This window comes from Littorina saxatilis, linkage group LG5 (genome assembly GCF_037325665.1).
Source record: "Littorina saxatilis isolate snail1 linkage group LG5, US_GU_Lsax_2.0, whole genome shotgun sequence".
Lineage (NCBI taxonomy): Eukaryota > Metazoa > Mollusca > Gastropoda > Littorinimorpha > Littorinidae > Littorina > Littorina saxatilis.
Window position 1 is genome coordinate 4,494,418 of NC_090249.1, and position 14,581 is coordinate 4,508,998.

At 38.3% G+C, this 14,581-nt stretch overlaps 1 protein-coding gene across 13 annotated transcripts in view; it reads left to right on the forward strand.

Annotated features, from left to right (window-relative positions):
• The window catches only part of LOC138966118 (protein 4.1-like), a 142,959-nt gene that overhangs the window by 82,799 nt on the left and 45,579 nt on the right, over nt 1-14,581 (forward strand). For 12 of the 13 annotated variants that reach the window (XR_011455612.1, XM_070338225.1, XM_070338214.1 and 9 more), the window contains exons 2-10: nt 1,027-1,161; nt 5,998-6,111; nt 6,563-6,605; nt 9,009-9,084; nt 9,554-9,598; nt 10,858-11,034; nt 11,350-11,437; nt 12,141-12,293; nt 12,779-12,876. Coding sequence is in view for 12 of the 13 variants with exons in the window: in XM_070338225.1 (XP_070194326.1) it covers nt 1,027-1,161; nt 5,998-6,111; nt 6,563-6,605; nt 9,009-9,084; nt 9,554-9,598; nt 10,858-11,034; nt 11,350-11,437; nt 12,141-12,293; nt 12,779-12,876 (929 nt within the window). In the remaining variant the exon portion in view is untranslated. Of the gene's footprint in view, nt 1-717; nt 839-1,026; nt 1,162-5,997; nt 6,112-6,562; nt 6,606-9,008; nt 9,085-9,553; nt 9,599-10,857; nt 11,035-11,349; nt 11,438-12,140; nt 12,294-12,778; nt 12,877-14,581 lie in introns of those variants that run through there. The other variant, XM_070338216.1, reaches the window with a different exon arrangement.

Genomic DNA, 14,581 nt, shown 5'->3' on the forward strand with positions numbered 1-14,581 from the left:
GTCAAGTTGACTGCGAGTGGGACTTCCCTTCTGACAGTGACAGTTCTGTACGTTCGAACTAACGAACTCCTGCTGTTTTCCTTTCGTACTTTAATATAGGGGTTTCTTAAACCATGTATTTATTTTGTTCGTTTCATTATATATAAATGTTAGCTGACGGCTTCAGTTCGCAGATCGTGTGTAGAGAAGTTCTGAGAAACAGAACATGTGCGTGTTGTGTGTGCGAGTTTGGTGCGCTGCAGTTATCGGCCTTGCTTATCGCGTCCCTCGTACAGATGGGTGCCACCTCTTCGCAGGTTCAGCTCAAGGTTTATCCCGTTATTCCCGATCGTTGATCGTCGTACACTTGTTTATCAGCCTGTCACGATGAAATGCCAGGAGCTGATTTGCTGGAATCTCTTTTGAAGCGATGATTGATAGTGATTTCAACAAGTGGTTAGCATAGCCAGTGGGCAAGAGTACTTCCGTCTCGAGGCAGGCGATCCTTCGTCCGATCACACTGTATCGTTCTGAGTAGTGACCCAGTGACTAGCGCTGGTAGGTATGTGTGGCGTGGGTCGTGCCCTGCAGTTTAACGGGAAATGTCGTGAACGGAAATGATGAGACACTTTGCCTTTAGGATAAAACGGGGTGTGCCTGTTGATGAAAGCGAAGGGTTGTTTGTGAGCAGTGCGTTTGATTCATCACAAGGGACAGTAGCCTTTCAGTGTGTGGTAGAGGACAGTGTGTGTTAGTCTGTGCAGGAACACCGTGCACACTTGTTGTACTCTTCAAGATAGTATTTTTTGCTCTGTGAGGATCTTTCTCTGTTTTTGTAAAGATGACTGTTGCTGCTGAGGTAAAGTTTACTAAAAGTAAAACCTAAAATATAATTTACATACCACCAAGAATGTAACTTTCAGTTTTACCTATGGTTCTCATTAAACTCTATTTTATTTCAGGTTCTAACATGGTATACTGTCCTAAGTCGTTCATATTGATGATAATGTACAATTGATTAAGACTTGTGTTCGTTGTTTGTTTCAGAATTCAGAAAAGAAAAGTCCCAAAAAGATGGGAGACAAGTCGCCACCGAAAGAGCAGCCCAAGCAGCGGACTGGCAAGGGATTTACCTATGAAGTTGTGCTTCTTGATGGCGAACATGTGAACTTTGAACTAGATGTGAGTACCACCTGACAGGGTGGGCCTGGGCCTTTCTTCACAAGGTTGAAGAGTTCAGGTTTTAATAATTCATAATTATTGTTATTTTTGTTGCTTCTATATTTTTGCTTTGCTTGTGTTTAGTTTTAATCCTGGCTTGCACGACTTGATGGGAATTGATCAACTCTACTGTTGTGTGAGGAGGGAAATCAAACAACTGTGTGACAATGCTCTGTGTTCAATTGGATTTTACAAGCAAGTGTGACAAGATGTGGAACCGGATTCTGGATTACCTCTTCTCCTTGTGAAATCTTCAGTGCTGTGGATGTGAAGTTCATTTCACTGGATTACTAAACTATGTGCTGCCTGGATATTGCTTGGACGACTGTGCTTCACTGGATATTTGTGCTGTGCATCAGTGTGCATGAATTAACACTTACATGTGTGACGATCATTAAGTCCTATTGAAAATGTGGCTGACTCGTCACGTTTCATATTTACCTGGGGCATTTATGCTTAATGAGAAGATGTAATTTGAGGGATTTGCTTATTAAAGTTATTCATGAGCTGCAGTTTTCCTCAAACATTAGGGGCTGGCAATAATGGTATCCAGTGCTGTAACTGTCAGTTACTGTGACTTGTGTTTGTTTATGTGGTCATCTACAATACTTGAACCCAGCAGAAGCACACGAACACCTTAACCCACTTTATCTCATACAGTCCACTTATGCAACAGTATAGAATTAGAAAAACTTAGTAAAGAACTAAAATTGATATTTTAATTGTGTACAATACACTGATTGAAAACAGCAACAGCAGTACATGATATTTTTTGGGGGTTGTTTTGTTAAGCAACCATACGCGTAAAATCCATTCATGCAAAAACACAAATGTAGACGTGTGGGAGTTTCAGCCCAAGAAGGCATAAGTAGAAGACTTAAGGCCAAAAAAAAAATTTGTCTGTTTCTGGTCACCCGACCGACCTTAAATTTTGGCGCCGACCCTAAACGTTTTTTTCCAAACTCAAAAAATTTTCCCATTTGTCCAAGCTCAAGATGTAAGATGTCTCAAGTCTTCTTTTCTGTTTCATCATGGAAATATCAGACCAGGTAAACAAAGAAAAACATGTCATACTCTTTCAGTCTTTGTCACAGATTTGTAAATGTGTTGAGTGTCTTGTCTCTATGTATAGTGAATCCAGTCTCTTTGCGCGATTTTTAAAGTTAGTTTTATTGGTCTACATTTGGGGGGGGGGGGGGGGGGGAAATCCCTACCTACCTACCCTATTTTTTTTAGCCATGTTACCAGAAACAGACAATTTTTTGGGGGCCTAATGCCGACTGGATTCCGTCCACAAGGTATCCTTCACTTACAATTACAGACATGACCATTTTCAAGTGTTCAATCAAATTCCTTGGGAGATCTTAGGAATAAACCTACTGAAGGGTCATGTGTAAAATGATTTACTATCTGTGGCATTGAAAGTGCTTAAATTAAAAGCTAGTAGAGTACTGCATACTCTTGTGTGAAGAAGTGGCATATAGATTAGTCTCACTGTGTGGTGCTTAAAAAGTAGCTTCTGAGATACTTGCTGTAAAACAATTTTTTTAAATGCCCTGTGACCTGTATTAGGCCAAAAAAACCAATAGGTGTGGTTTGGGTAACGTAGCCAAAAAAATAGGGTAGGAAGGTAGGCAATCACTTTTTTTTATACTTTTTTTTCTAAATCTAATGTGTACAAATTAAATCTACTTGACAGGGAAATAAGTGTGCGACTCGAGCGCTTTCGCTTTCATTGCGTTTTCTGCACTCGTTTTTTTTGTGACAAATATAATAAAAAGTTATAGGGTCGGCCCCTAAAAATAGGGTAGGTCGGGTTACCGTAACCACACCTATTGTTTTTTTAGGCCTTAGGCCAAAAAGAAAAATATGTCTGTTTCTGGTAACCCGACCGACCCTATTTTTAAGCGCCGACCCTAAAGGTTTTTTTCGCCTTTCGCACCAAAAAAACAAAAACAAAAAAAACCGGGAGGTAATCGGTCGATGAGACTTAACAATCGAAGAGACTTACCTCCTGTTTCCGTCGTCACACGAAAAAAACATGGCGGCCAATGACGCCGGGAATCCCTCTGAAAACGTAAGAAAAAGGTAAAAATAAACCGACCGACCAACCCTATTTTTTTTCGGCGATGTTACCGGAAACAGACATATTTTTCTTTGTGGCCTTACTATTATTCCAGATAGACCTTTTCAGTGAAAAGCTTGAAATTAATTTAATAAACTGAAGAACCCCCAGCAACAGCCAAAGCACACAATCATCATAATGGTCCAATTTTAAGATGCCTTTTACTAGTTTTAGTTTTACTTGTTCAAGCTAGCAACTCAATTGATCTGAAAAGGTTTGAAGACATTCCATTGGATGATATGATTTTGCACGTATCTATGCAGAAAAAAACACAGTAGTATGTGAACACACTATGATAGTGACATACACTTCGTTAAAAACTATACTGACATAGGGTTTGGTGATGAAAACTGTGTGAAGTGAAAAGTGAGAAAAAAACAATTATTTGGGGCCTCTGAGTGTGACACTGTCAGCAAAGCTTTGAAGTGGACGTATAAAACATGGCTTTTTATAATATTAGCCATTCATTGATTCAACAAGGAGACATTTGTCTACATATTTTATATTTGTATATATACTTGTACTTTGTATGTAACTTGTAAGTATTCAGTAACTAGAATGTCGGTATGCCATGAGACAAAGTCTTCCTGGAATTTAGGTGGCATACATGTAACTAGAAGTGAAAATGCTGAGCAAGATAAATTGTAATTTCATTGCCATTTTATTTTTAACTCAGCAATGTAAGCAAAATTTCACAATTGGTCAATGTTTTGACCATCAAAATGATCAAGCACTGAAGTGAAAATTAAAACCAATACTGTAATGTAAGACTAAGTAAGTTCCAAATGTCTGGTTTTTGATTTTACTATAGATTGAATTTGTATTGTAGTATAGCACGTAACGCGGGAGCAGTGATGGTGTCCTGTAGAATCTGTAAATGTACAAGAAATGTAAGACTGTAGTGTAACACTTCTTCTTCTTCTTCTGCGTTCGATGTTGGTGGCCGTGCTAGATCCTCAGACCAGTGGCTGCCAGGAAGTCCGCAGTAGTGTAACACTAAGATCATGATGCATCATTGCATGAGAATCATAGAGAGGAAGGCCAACCATCTGGAGCTAAGTGAAGGGAGACAACTTTGTTCGTAAGAAAAAGAAAATGGGATCAGCACAGAAACTAATTCATTGCTCATACAGCTTGCTATGATCAAAGATCTGATACCTGAATTAAAGGTACTGAACTTGTCAAATCCAGGTGCACGGAGCCCCTGGGGCTTTTAGTCATACCTCAGGCAGCTATCCGTTAGAAGAACTACCAAGTTTCATTGACTTGCACCCAAAGAGTTCCCGCAGTGGGGCACTGCGGTTATGAAATTAAAGGCCCCTCCTGTTTTTGGAACCGCAGGAGCTTTCTAGTTTGCTGTTAGGTAGATTTTTGGTTCCTCTTTCCTGTCATGCTCTCTTTTTCTTCATGAATTCTTTTCTTTTTTCTGCCTTCTTGCTCATTCACCTGTATTTTTTCCAAAAATCTCTTCTCTTGCCGCTTGTCTCGCGATTCATGTATAGTTTAATCTGTTAGTGTTCTGATGTAAGTCCAGCAGTAGATAGGTTAAGCCTATTTTAACATACTGGAAACTGGTAATCTTCCAGTAGGTATTAATTTAGTTTTACTAAAGCCTGCTGGGACACAAGTAATGGGTTAGTGCATTTGTAAACAGGAATCGCTTGACAAGTGGCCCCCTTCATCCCCCCCTTCCTCGTCCTGATATGGCTCTGCGTAGTCGACTGGACGTTAAGCAACAAATAAACAAACAAACAAACCCAAAGAGTCAAGTACTGCGATTTTTTTACGAATTAATTTCGTACTCGGACCCGGCTGGTCTTGACCTATTTTTGGATCTAAATTTAGATCAGGTAGATCACCACATCATGCACAAAAAGACACGTCACTAGCAAACAATGTCGGACGTCATCATGAGTTTGTGTAAAAAAAAATGGAGGCCGGAATCACTCAGTTGAATCGAACTCCGACCAAACACCACGTAATAACTAGGTTAATTTATGCACTCGCGTAAACAAGAAACTGTCGAGCTTCACAGATGTCGTCGTTGGGTAGTTTTGGGTTTGTTTTACTACCATAGGAGGATTTTTGAACTGTAAATGCACTCAGCTGCAACAAAAACGCAAAACGAAGGCTGTGAGTGTGAGCTGCACTGTGCCTTTAAAAGCTAGCCTGAAACTGAAACTGAAACACAGGTCTTGGTCTTCAGGCACTGACGCTTTGTTCTGACCCCCGGTCAGTCGACCGTCCTAGAGTTTTGACAGTACAAAAGATCTTAGTCTTAGCCAGGATATTTGGACCTATAAATGTTTTCATTTCAATTCAAAACCAACTGACCTATCGTTTGCAGATTCTGGGGAAAGCACTGCTTGCACTACAGTTTCAGTCATGGATGCTGAAAGAAACTGTGAAACACTGAAAGGACAGAACGACAGTGTATGCTTGCGAATACATTATGATTATCCAATTTGACGCTGATGTGACTTGAATTGAAACCATGATCAAGTGGATGTGCTTACTTTGTGATTAGTTGTGTCTGTGCAAGGGAAGTTCTGGTGAGAGTGTGAGTTGGCATCAGATGTGCTTATTAGGCCTTGTCTCTGAGTTTGACTCTGAGGGAACTTCTGGTGAAATAGGAGCATCAGGATTGAGATGTGTGGTGCTGTCTGTTTCAGAAAAATGCTGACGGGCGAGAACTGTTGGAAAAAGTGTGCCAGCATCTAGATCTCCAGGAAAAGGATTACTTTGGACTGCAGTATGTTGATGAGAGGTTGCCACACCACTTGAAAGTAAGTTATATTTGTTTTTCTTCATAGCGACCACTTCTTTTGCAGGTGATGACATTTGCCTGAACATGTGAAGTGTCAGGCCTCAGATGTTGTGAGTGTGATGGTGAGAAGTCTGACTGCGTATGTGCCCAGGTTACCTTGTCTGTGCATGAAGATGAGTGAGAACTGAGATTGGCATGCAAAGTGTCAAGAGTCATGATTTGCGAAATATTGTTATAGCGCAGAGCAGTTTATATGCACATATCGGTCTCTGTTTGTAGGTGACATTAAGTTAAAAGCTGAGTATTAGTATTACACTTACAGTTGATATAGGCTCCAGAACTTTGCAAGTACTACATGTTTCCAGCCCTTTGTAGGGACAATACATTGGTAAAAACATGGACTGATTTGAACTTATTCTGAGCTGGTCAAGGCAAATCATGTTAAACATGTTCACATTTCTTTCTTTCAGTGCTGGTTGAGTCCAGAAAAAAAGATCTCCAAACAGAAAAAGAGTGAGTATGCTTTATTGTAATTGGAGTGTGTGTGCATACATGTGTATCATGTATGCAGCTTTGAATACATGAAAAACGTACATGATCTTGGAAGTAAATAATTTGCATTTCTTGAGTGATTTACTTCTGCTTAGCATTGTGTAGAATGTGAAATTTACTTTTTTGTGTGGCGCAAGTTTTGCATAATACAGTAGTTACAGAACTTGACAAGATTATACATCGGGTATTTTGAAATTCCTCAGTGGATTTAAAAATAAAATAAAAAATTTAATCTTCCACAAAAGAAAATTGTGTTCAGATTTTTTTAAAAAGCTTTGGAGTCATCATTAGGGTTGTTTAATTTAGGCAGGTTTTGAAAATTGGTGTCAAGTTTCAGTTTCACTGCTGTTGTTACAGAATCTTTATTCACAGTTTTAGTGGAAAAAAAAATTAAAGACATTCCTCCTTCCCACCCCAGATTGTCCAGAATTTGACAAACTACATGGAATGAGAGCATTCCACACATGCTGAAACTCAACAGCCTGACAGCATTCTGTGCAGTTTGGAAACTTTTTGTTGAATAAAGTTTACTTGTTGACACTGGAGTCACTTAAAAAATGTAGTCAATAGAAAATGTCCTGTTTAGTGTTCAAGTTGCTGGTGTCATTTTGTTACATTTAGTCAAGTTTTGACTAAATGTTTTAACAGAGGAGGAATCGAGACGAGGGTCGTGGTACGGTGTATGTGTGTGTGTGTCTGTGCGTGTGTGTGTGAAGAGCGATTCAGACTAAACTACTGGACCGATCTTTATGAAATTTTACATGAGTTCCTGGGTATGAAATCCCCAGACGTTTTTTTCTTTTTTTCGATAAATGTCTTTTAGGCCAAAAAAAAAAATAGGTCTGTTTACGGTAACATAGGGTGAAAAAATAGGGTCGGTAGGTCGTTTTTTTTATTTTTATTTTTTTTTAATTTTTTTTCCATTTTTTTTTAAAATTTTTTTTCTCCCCTCTCTATGATGTTTCACAGTTCATTTCTTCTCATCAATCCCTGTTTTTGCCCAACATAACTATAAACAGTACTTTGAGCTTACCTCCCTTCTGTCGTCTGCTGTTTGAGCGCAAACAGCTCTATTTTGGATGCGTTTTTTTTTTTTTCAGACGATCCAAAAAAAAGATTAGGGTCGGGCCTAAAAACTAGGGTCGGTCGGGTTACCGTAAACAGACCTTTTTTTTTTTTTTGCCTTATGACGTCATATCCGGCTTTTTGTAAAAGTTGAGGCGGCTGCCACACCTTCATTTTTCAATCAAATTGATTGAAATTTTGGCCAAGCAATCTTCGACGAAGGCCGGACTTCGGTATTGCATTTCAGCATGGAGGCTTAAAAATTAATTAATGACTTCGGTCATTAAAAATCTGAAAATTGTAATTAAAATTATTTTTTTATAAAGATCCAAAATTACTTTTATTTTATTCTTCATCATGTTCTGATTCCAAAAACACATAAATATGTTATATTCGGATTAAAAACAAGCTCTGAAAATTAAAAATATAAAAATTATGATTAAAATTAAAGTTCCGAAATCATTTTAAAAACAATTTCATCTTATTCCTTGTCGGTTCCTAATTCCAAAAACATATATGATATGTTTGGATTAAAAACACGCTCAGAAAGTTAAAACGAAGAGAGGTACAGTAAAGCGTGATATGCTAGCACAGCGCAACCGCTACCGCGCTGAACAGGCTCGTCACTTTCACTGCCTTTTGCACTAGCGGCGGACTACGGTCATTGTGAAAAAATGCAGTGCGTTCTGTTTCATTCTGTGAGTTCCACAGCTTGACTAAATGTAGTAATTTTGCCTTGCGCGACTTGTTAGTCTTACTGAAGTTACTCATAGTCTTAGCTCTTTTAAAAGCAGGGACAGATCAGTGGTTTCATGAATGGGTTAATTGAGAAAGAAAGTACCTTTAATTTAAGTTTTCAACTTGAAACTGAAAGGTACTTTTTTCCTGTGACTATTGTTTCCTCTTGGTGTGCTTGCATTTGAAAATGCTTTCACAGAATTTGTATGATAAACGTTGGTTTTTCATCTGACAATGACACAGTTGGGGTGTGCACGTTAAAGATCCCACGATTGACGAAAGGGTCTTTCCTGGCAAAATTGTATAGGCATAGATAAAAAAAATGTCCACCAAAAATACCCGTGTGACTTGGAATAATAGGCCGTGAAAAGTAGGATATGCGCCGAAATGGCTGCGATCTGCTGGTCGATGTGAATGCGTGATGTATTGTGTAAAAAATTCCATCTCACACGGCATAAATAGATCCCTGCGCCTTGAGTCCGAGTCTGGAGATACACGCGCGATATAAGACTTCATATAACATAACATAACAGTTGACTTATTCTGTATCTTTTATTTCAGGAGGGCCTTGGCTTTTCGACTTTGCCTTAAAATTTTATCCTCCAGACCCAACACAACTAAGAGAAAGTTTAACAAGGTGTGTAGATTGTTTTGTTTGACATTACCTACTCCCTACTCCCATTTTTATTAGTTTTACCTTTAATAAATCTTGGTTAGATTTGATGAAAAGTGTGAGTTTGAGGTTATTTAATCAAATTAATGTCATTTTGAGTCTCACTTGCTACCCCAGCTCGAACGTACCGCTACACTTTCCTTTGTGCTTCATTGTATTGACTATTTGAGGATGAGTGATCTTCAAATAATATCGTTGAGGTTCTTTCCTGTGTGTTGTTGGGCTTGTTTTATTTCTGAATAGTAATGAATGGAAATTATCTGTCAATGTATTGCCCACCCTATAATTTTAGTGTTCACTTTGGATCAAAGTAATCTTGCTAATACCATAACTTTCTAAACATTTAGTGATTTACTGTGAGAAATATCACCCAGATAGATAAATCAGAACAGCATTTGATGACTAACTTGTATCTTCTTCTTTTCACTTTCAGATGGCTTGTCACACTCCAAGTCAGAAGGGATATCTTGAGTGGAAAGTAAGTATACACTACACATGTTTTTGTGTTTATACAGGTACATTTTGTTATACAGTCAAACCTGTCTATAACGACTAACCAAGGGACCAACCAAAACTAATCCTTATAGAGTTATTGACAGCTGGTCGTTGTAGAAAAGTTCATTGTTTAATGTAGGTAAGAACCTAGTGGTGGTCGTAAGGCCCCCCCCCAAAAAAAGGTGTGGTTAAGGTAACATAGCCCCAAAAAATAGGGTAGGAAGGTAGGTAATCACTTTTTTTTTTTTTTTACTTTTCTTTCTAATGTGTACAAATTAAACCTACTTGACAGGGAAATAAGTGTGCGACTCGAGCGCTTTCGCTTTCATAGCGTTTTCTGCACTCGTTTTTATTTATTTATTTATTTAATTTATTATTATTTTTGTTTGACAAATGTAATAAAAAGTTATAGGGTCGGCCCCTAAAAATAGGGTAGGTCGGGTTACCGTAACCACACCTATTTTTTTTTTTTTAGGCCTAATGGGCAGGCGGTCGTTATCAGGAAGTGGTCACCAGGGCAGGTACCACTGTGTTTGATACTTCACTCATTTGTACAATCTGACAGGAATCATTCAACCAACACTACTTGAAGATAAGTTAACATGCAGTTAATAAGTCAAGCTTATAATTAAATTCAAGGGTTCCTTGGTGCATGTTTTTGACTCTGCAAGATTGAAAGGTGAGATGTTTTTTTCTTGCTGGCTTCTGCAAGATTGATAGTAAAGTTGCTGAACCCAGCCTTTCAGCCTTTTTCCATAAATGTTCTTCTATTTCGACCAAGAACACTTTGTGGCTGTCGGTTGGTGCTGTTGTTTTCTCATGGTCACTTGCAATGTGTGTTCCTGTCAATATAAGGCCAAAAAAAAAAAAGGTCTGTTTACGGTAACATAGGGTGAAAAAATAGGGTCGGTAGGTCGGCTTTTTTTTTTTTTTTTTTTTCCATTTAAAAATTTTTTTTCTGTTTTTTTCTCCCCTCTCTATGATGTTTCACAGTTCATTATTTTCTTCTCATCAATCCCTGTTTTTTCCCAACATAACTATAAACAGTACTTTGAGCTTACCTCCCTTCTGTCGTCTGCTGTTTGAGCGCAAACAGCTCTATTTTGGATGCGGTGTTTGGTTTTTTTCAGACGATCCAAAAAAAAGATTAGGGTCGGGCCTAAAAACTAGGGTCGGTCGGGTTACCGTAAACAGACCTATTTTTTTTTTTTGTGCCTAAATAATATTTGTGTCTGTTCCCAGATTGCCAGCAACGTTCCTGACACAAGCCATGCTGGGTTCATACTGTGTACAAGCTGACGTGGGCGACTACGACCCCAATGAGCACCATGGCATTGAATATGTAAAAGACATCCCCTTCTCACCAAACCAGACCACAGAACTGCTGGAGAAAATTGTCGAACTTCACAAACAACATAAGTATGACGCACACTTTTAGGGTCTATTACTATAGTATTAGTATTATGGGGGAAGATCTGAAATTTAAATATAATAAATTTTGGGACTGTCACGTCCAAAAGTAATTATATGAACCTCCTTGTCTTCGAACCCTCTTAAAGTTCCACTGAGGGAGTCCTTGGACTTGGACCCCCTAAAAATTCAAGTTGGAGGTCCAGAGACCCTCTAGGTTGTGAGTCCATGGGGAGTCCTGTCCTGTATTTTCATGTAAGTTAAGGTTAATGAATTTCATTTGAAGAGAAGGAGATTTTAAAAGATCCTTCATTATTTTTGCAGGGGTCAGACACCAGACGAGGCAGAACAGAACTTCTTGGAAAATGCCAAAAAGTTGTCCATGTATGGTGTTGATCTCCATCAAGCTGAGGTCAGTCCTTGTGTGATTTGTGGACCTCTTTCATTGCATGCTGAGTGATTTGTGTCCATTGATGCCAAACAAGGCCTATTTTGTGCAGCAATAACTGAATAAGGCGAAAATATGCACTGCGCCAGAACATGCAATATTTGTGCTAAAAAAAGCCTGGCAGAATAATGATGCTATTATCCTTGATTTTCTGCAGAGCTGTTAGTTTATTCATTCAGCTGTCTTACTTAGTACACTAAAGATTGGAAGAATAGGATTCAGGGAAAGCAGAGACCAGGGGTATGTTTCTAATTTGCCGCCCTCGTCCAAGATTTATGGTCCAGCCTATCCAAGTGCGGATATCGGTCGATCCTATTTTTGAGACTCGTACCATCTTGATGTCAAGGAAAGAACGCTCATCTCATTACTACTGAATGTTTCATTTTGTCTATGATTTAATGTTTTAGTAATCAGGCCAAGGAATTAAATTCAAACAAAACAAAACAAAAAGGCTACCTATCTACTGACCCTAAATGTTTTGGCTTTGTCATCATTAACAAAAAATTTATTTTATTTTTGCCGAACTGACCTTTTCTTGTTATTTAATTCTTCATTTTTTCCAAGACGTCCTCGCCTCAAGCCGTCTATTACGCAGCCTTAAAGCAGAAGGACTAACATATACTGATATCGGAGCAGGCTGTTAATATGTTTTACATGTCTATTGCAGGATGCTAACAATGTGGAGCTCATGTTGGGGGTGTGTGCCAGTGGCCTTCAAGTCTACAGAGAAAAGCTCAGAATTAGTCGTTTCGTCTGGCCAAAAATCCTCAAAATCTCCTACAAACGCAGACATTTCTACATCAAAGTTCGCCCATCAGATGTAAGTGAATGTGTGGAAAGTTCAGTTGCGTCTTGTGTGTTTTGTCATTGGCTTTCCAATGGTTTTGTTGTTGTTTTTGTGCGTGTGTTTTGTTTGTACTGTCAAATGTGTCTTTACTGTTTTATGCTAATGATTATAACTTAAAACTATAATAACATAAGAAAGCATTGGTTACATACATTCACACAGATTAATTTTCTCCAAACACTATGGCTCTTTCACTACCAACAACATATTTTCAATTTTCATTCCATTGTTACAAACAAATCTAGCATCTTGGCAACTTTTGGTTTCTTGTTAAAAATTTCTTCCGGTGTGTTTGAATGGACATATATATGCAAAATATGCTTTGCCTGTTGTGTAGCTTGTTCTGATCCATTTGTTTAATTGATTCTATGCAGCATTGATTCTATGCAGCATTGTTTTTTGTGATGATCTGAATAAAAACTGTTCAAACCAAATATGCTTTGCCTGTCGTGTTGCAGAACGCCCCACAGGAGAACACTGTTAGCTTCAGGTTAAAGTCACATCGCCTTGCCAAGCGGTTATGGAAAATCTGCGTTGAACATCACGCCTTCTTCAGGTAACTGTTTGGGTTTTGTTTCCGTTTTTTCCCCCGAAAGCGGTGTATGGCTGCCTGAATGATGGGGTAAAAACGAGAGTAAACTTGGGAGCTTCACAGCCCATGAACGAAGAAGTAGAAGATAAGTTTCCGTTTTGAAACAAGAGAGCTGGGAGAACTGTAGGTTTATGTTACGGTTTGTTGTGTGTACTGGCTGTCTTAGGCCAAAAAAAAATAGGTCTGTTTACGGTAACATAGGCCAAAACAATAGGGTCGGTAGGTCGGGATTTTTATTTTTATTTTTTTCCTCCAAAAAACCATATTTTTACGTTATTTTGCCAAAAAAACAAGATTTTTTTTTCTTTTTTTTTCCCCCCAAAATGTCAAAACAAAAGTCTAGGATCGCGCGAAAAAAATAGGGTCGGTCGGGTTACCGTAAACAGACTTTTTTTGGGGGGCCTTAGTGTTGTTGGTAAAAATAACAGGTGACAGAGACTTGCGCTTACATTGAGCGATGAAGAGTTTCAAAAGCTGAAAATAATACACCACAGTAATTGCCTCTTCATTCTGAGGTGAAGCTGTGTGAAACTTGTGTTTATTATTGTTCGGTCATGATGCTGTTGTTAAAAGGAAAACAGTAAAAATCAAAAATGGATGGACTGGAAACTTTCCAAAATTCAGAACAAAAAAAACAAGAATGGATATTTATTGGAACAATACATTTTTGACAAATCAAAACAAGTCGCGTTGCGCTGTGCTGCATAGCACGCTTTACTGTACCTCTCTTCGTTTTTAACTTTCTGAGCATGTTTTTAATCCAAACATATCTATATGGTTTTGGAATCAGGAACCGACAAAGAATAAGATGAAATTGTTTTTAAAACGATTTCGGAAATGTAATTTTAATCATAATTTTTATATTTTTAATTTTCAGAGCTTGTTTTTAATCTGAATATAGCATATGTATATGGTTTTGGAATCAGAACATGATGAAGAATAAAATAAAAGTAATTTTGGATCGTTTTATAAAAAAATAATTTTAATTACAATTTTCAGATTTTTAATGACCAAAGTCATTTATTAATTTTTAAGCCTACATGCTCAAATGCAATTCCGAAGTCCGGCCTTCGTCGAAGATTGCTTGGCCAAAATTTCAATCAATTTGATTAAAAAATGAAGGTGTGACAGTGCCGCCTCAACTTTTATAAAAAGCCGGATATGACGTCATAAAAAAACATTTATCGAAAAAATGTCTGGGGATATTATACCCAGGAACTCTCATGTAAAATTCCATACAGATCGGTCGAGTAGTTTACTCTGAATCGCTCTACACACACACACACACATACATACACACGCACGCACACACACACATAAACACACAAACACACACACACATACACCACCACCCTCGTCTCGATTTCCCCCTCTATGTTAAAACATTTAGTCATAACCTAGGTGGTGGGTTCAAGTGCTAGTCTTTCGGATGAGACGAAAAACCGAGGTCCCTTCGTGTACACTACATTGGGGTGTGCACGTTAAAGATCCCACGATTGACAAAAGGGTCTTTCCTGGCAAAATTGTATAGGCATAGATAAAAATGTCCACCAAATACCCGTGTGACTTGGAATAAAGTGTAAAAAAAATTCCATCTCACACGGCATTAAGTCTCAGGGCTTGGAAACATGAATACACGCATGCAGGAAAAAAAAAATGGGTAGCGCCG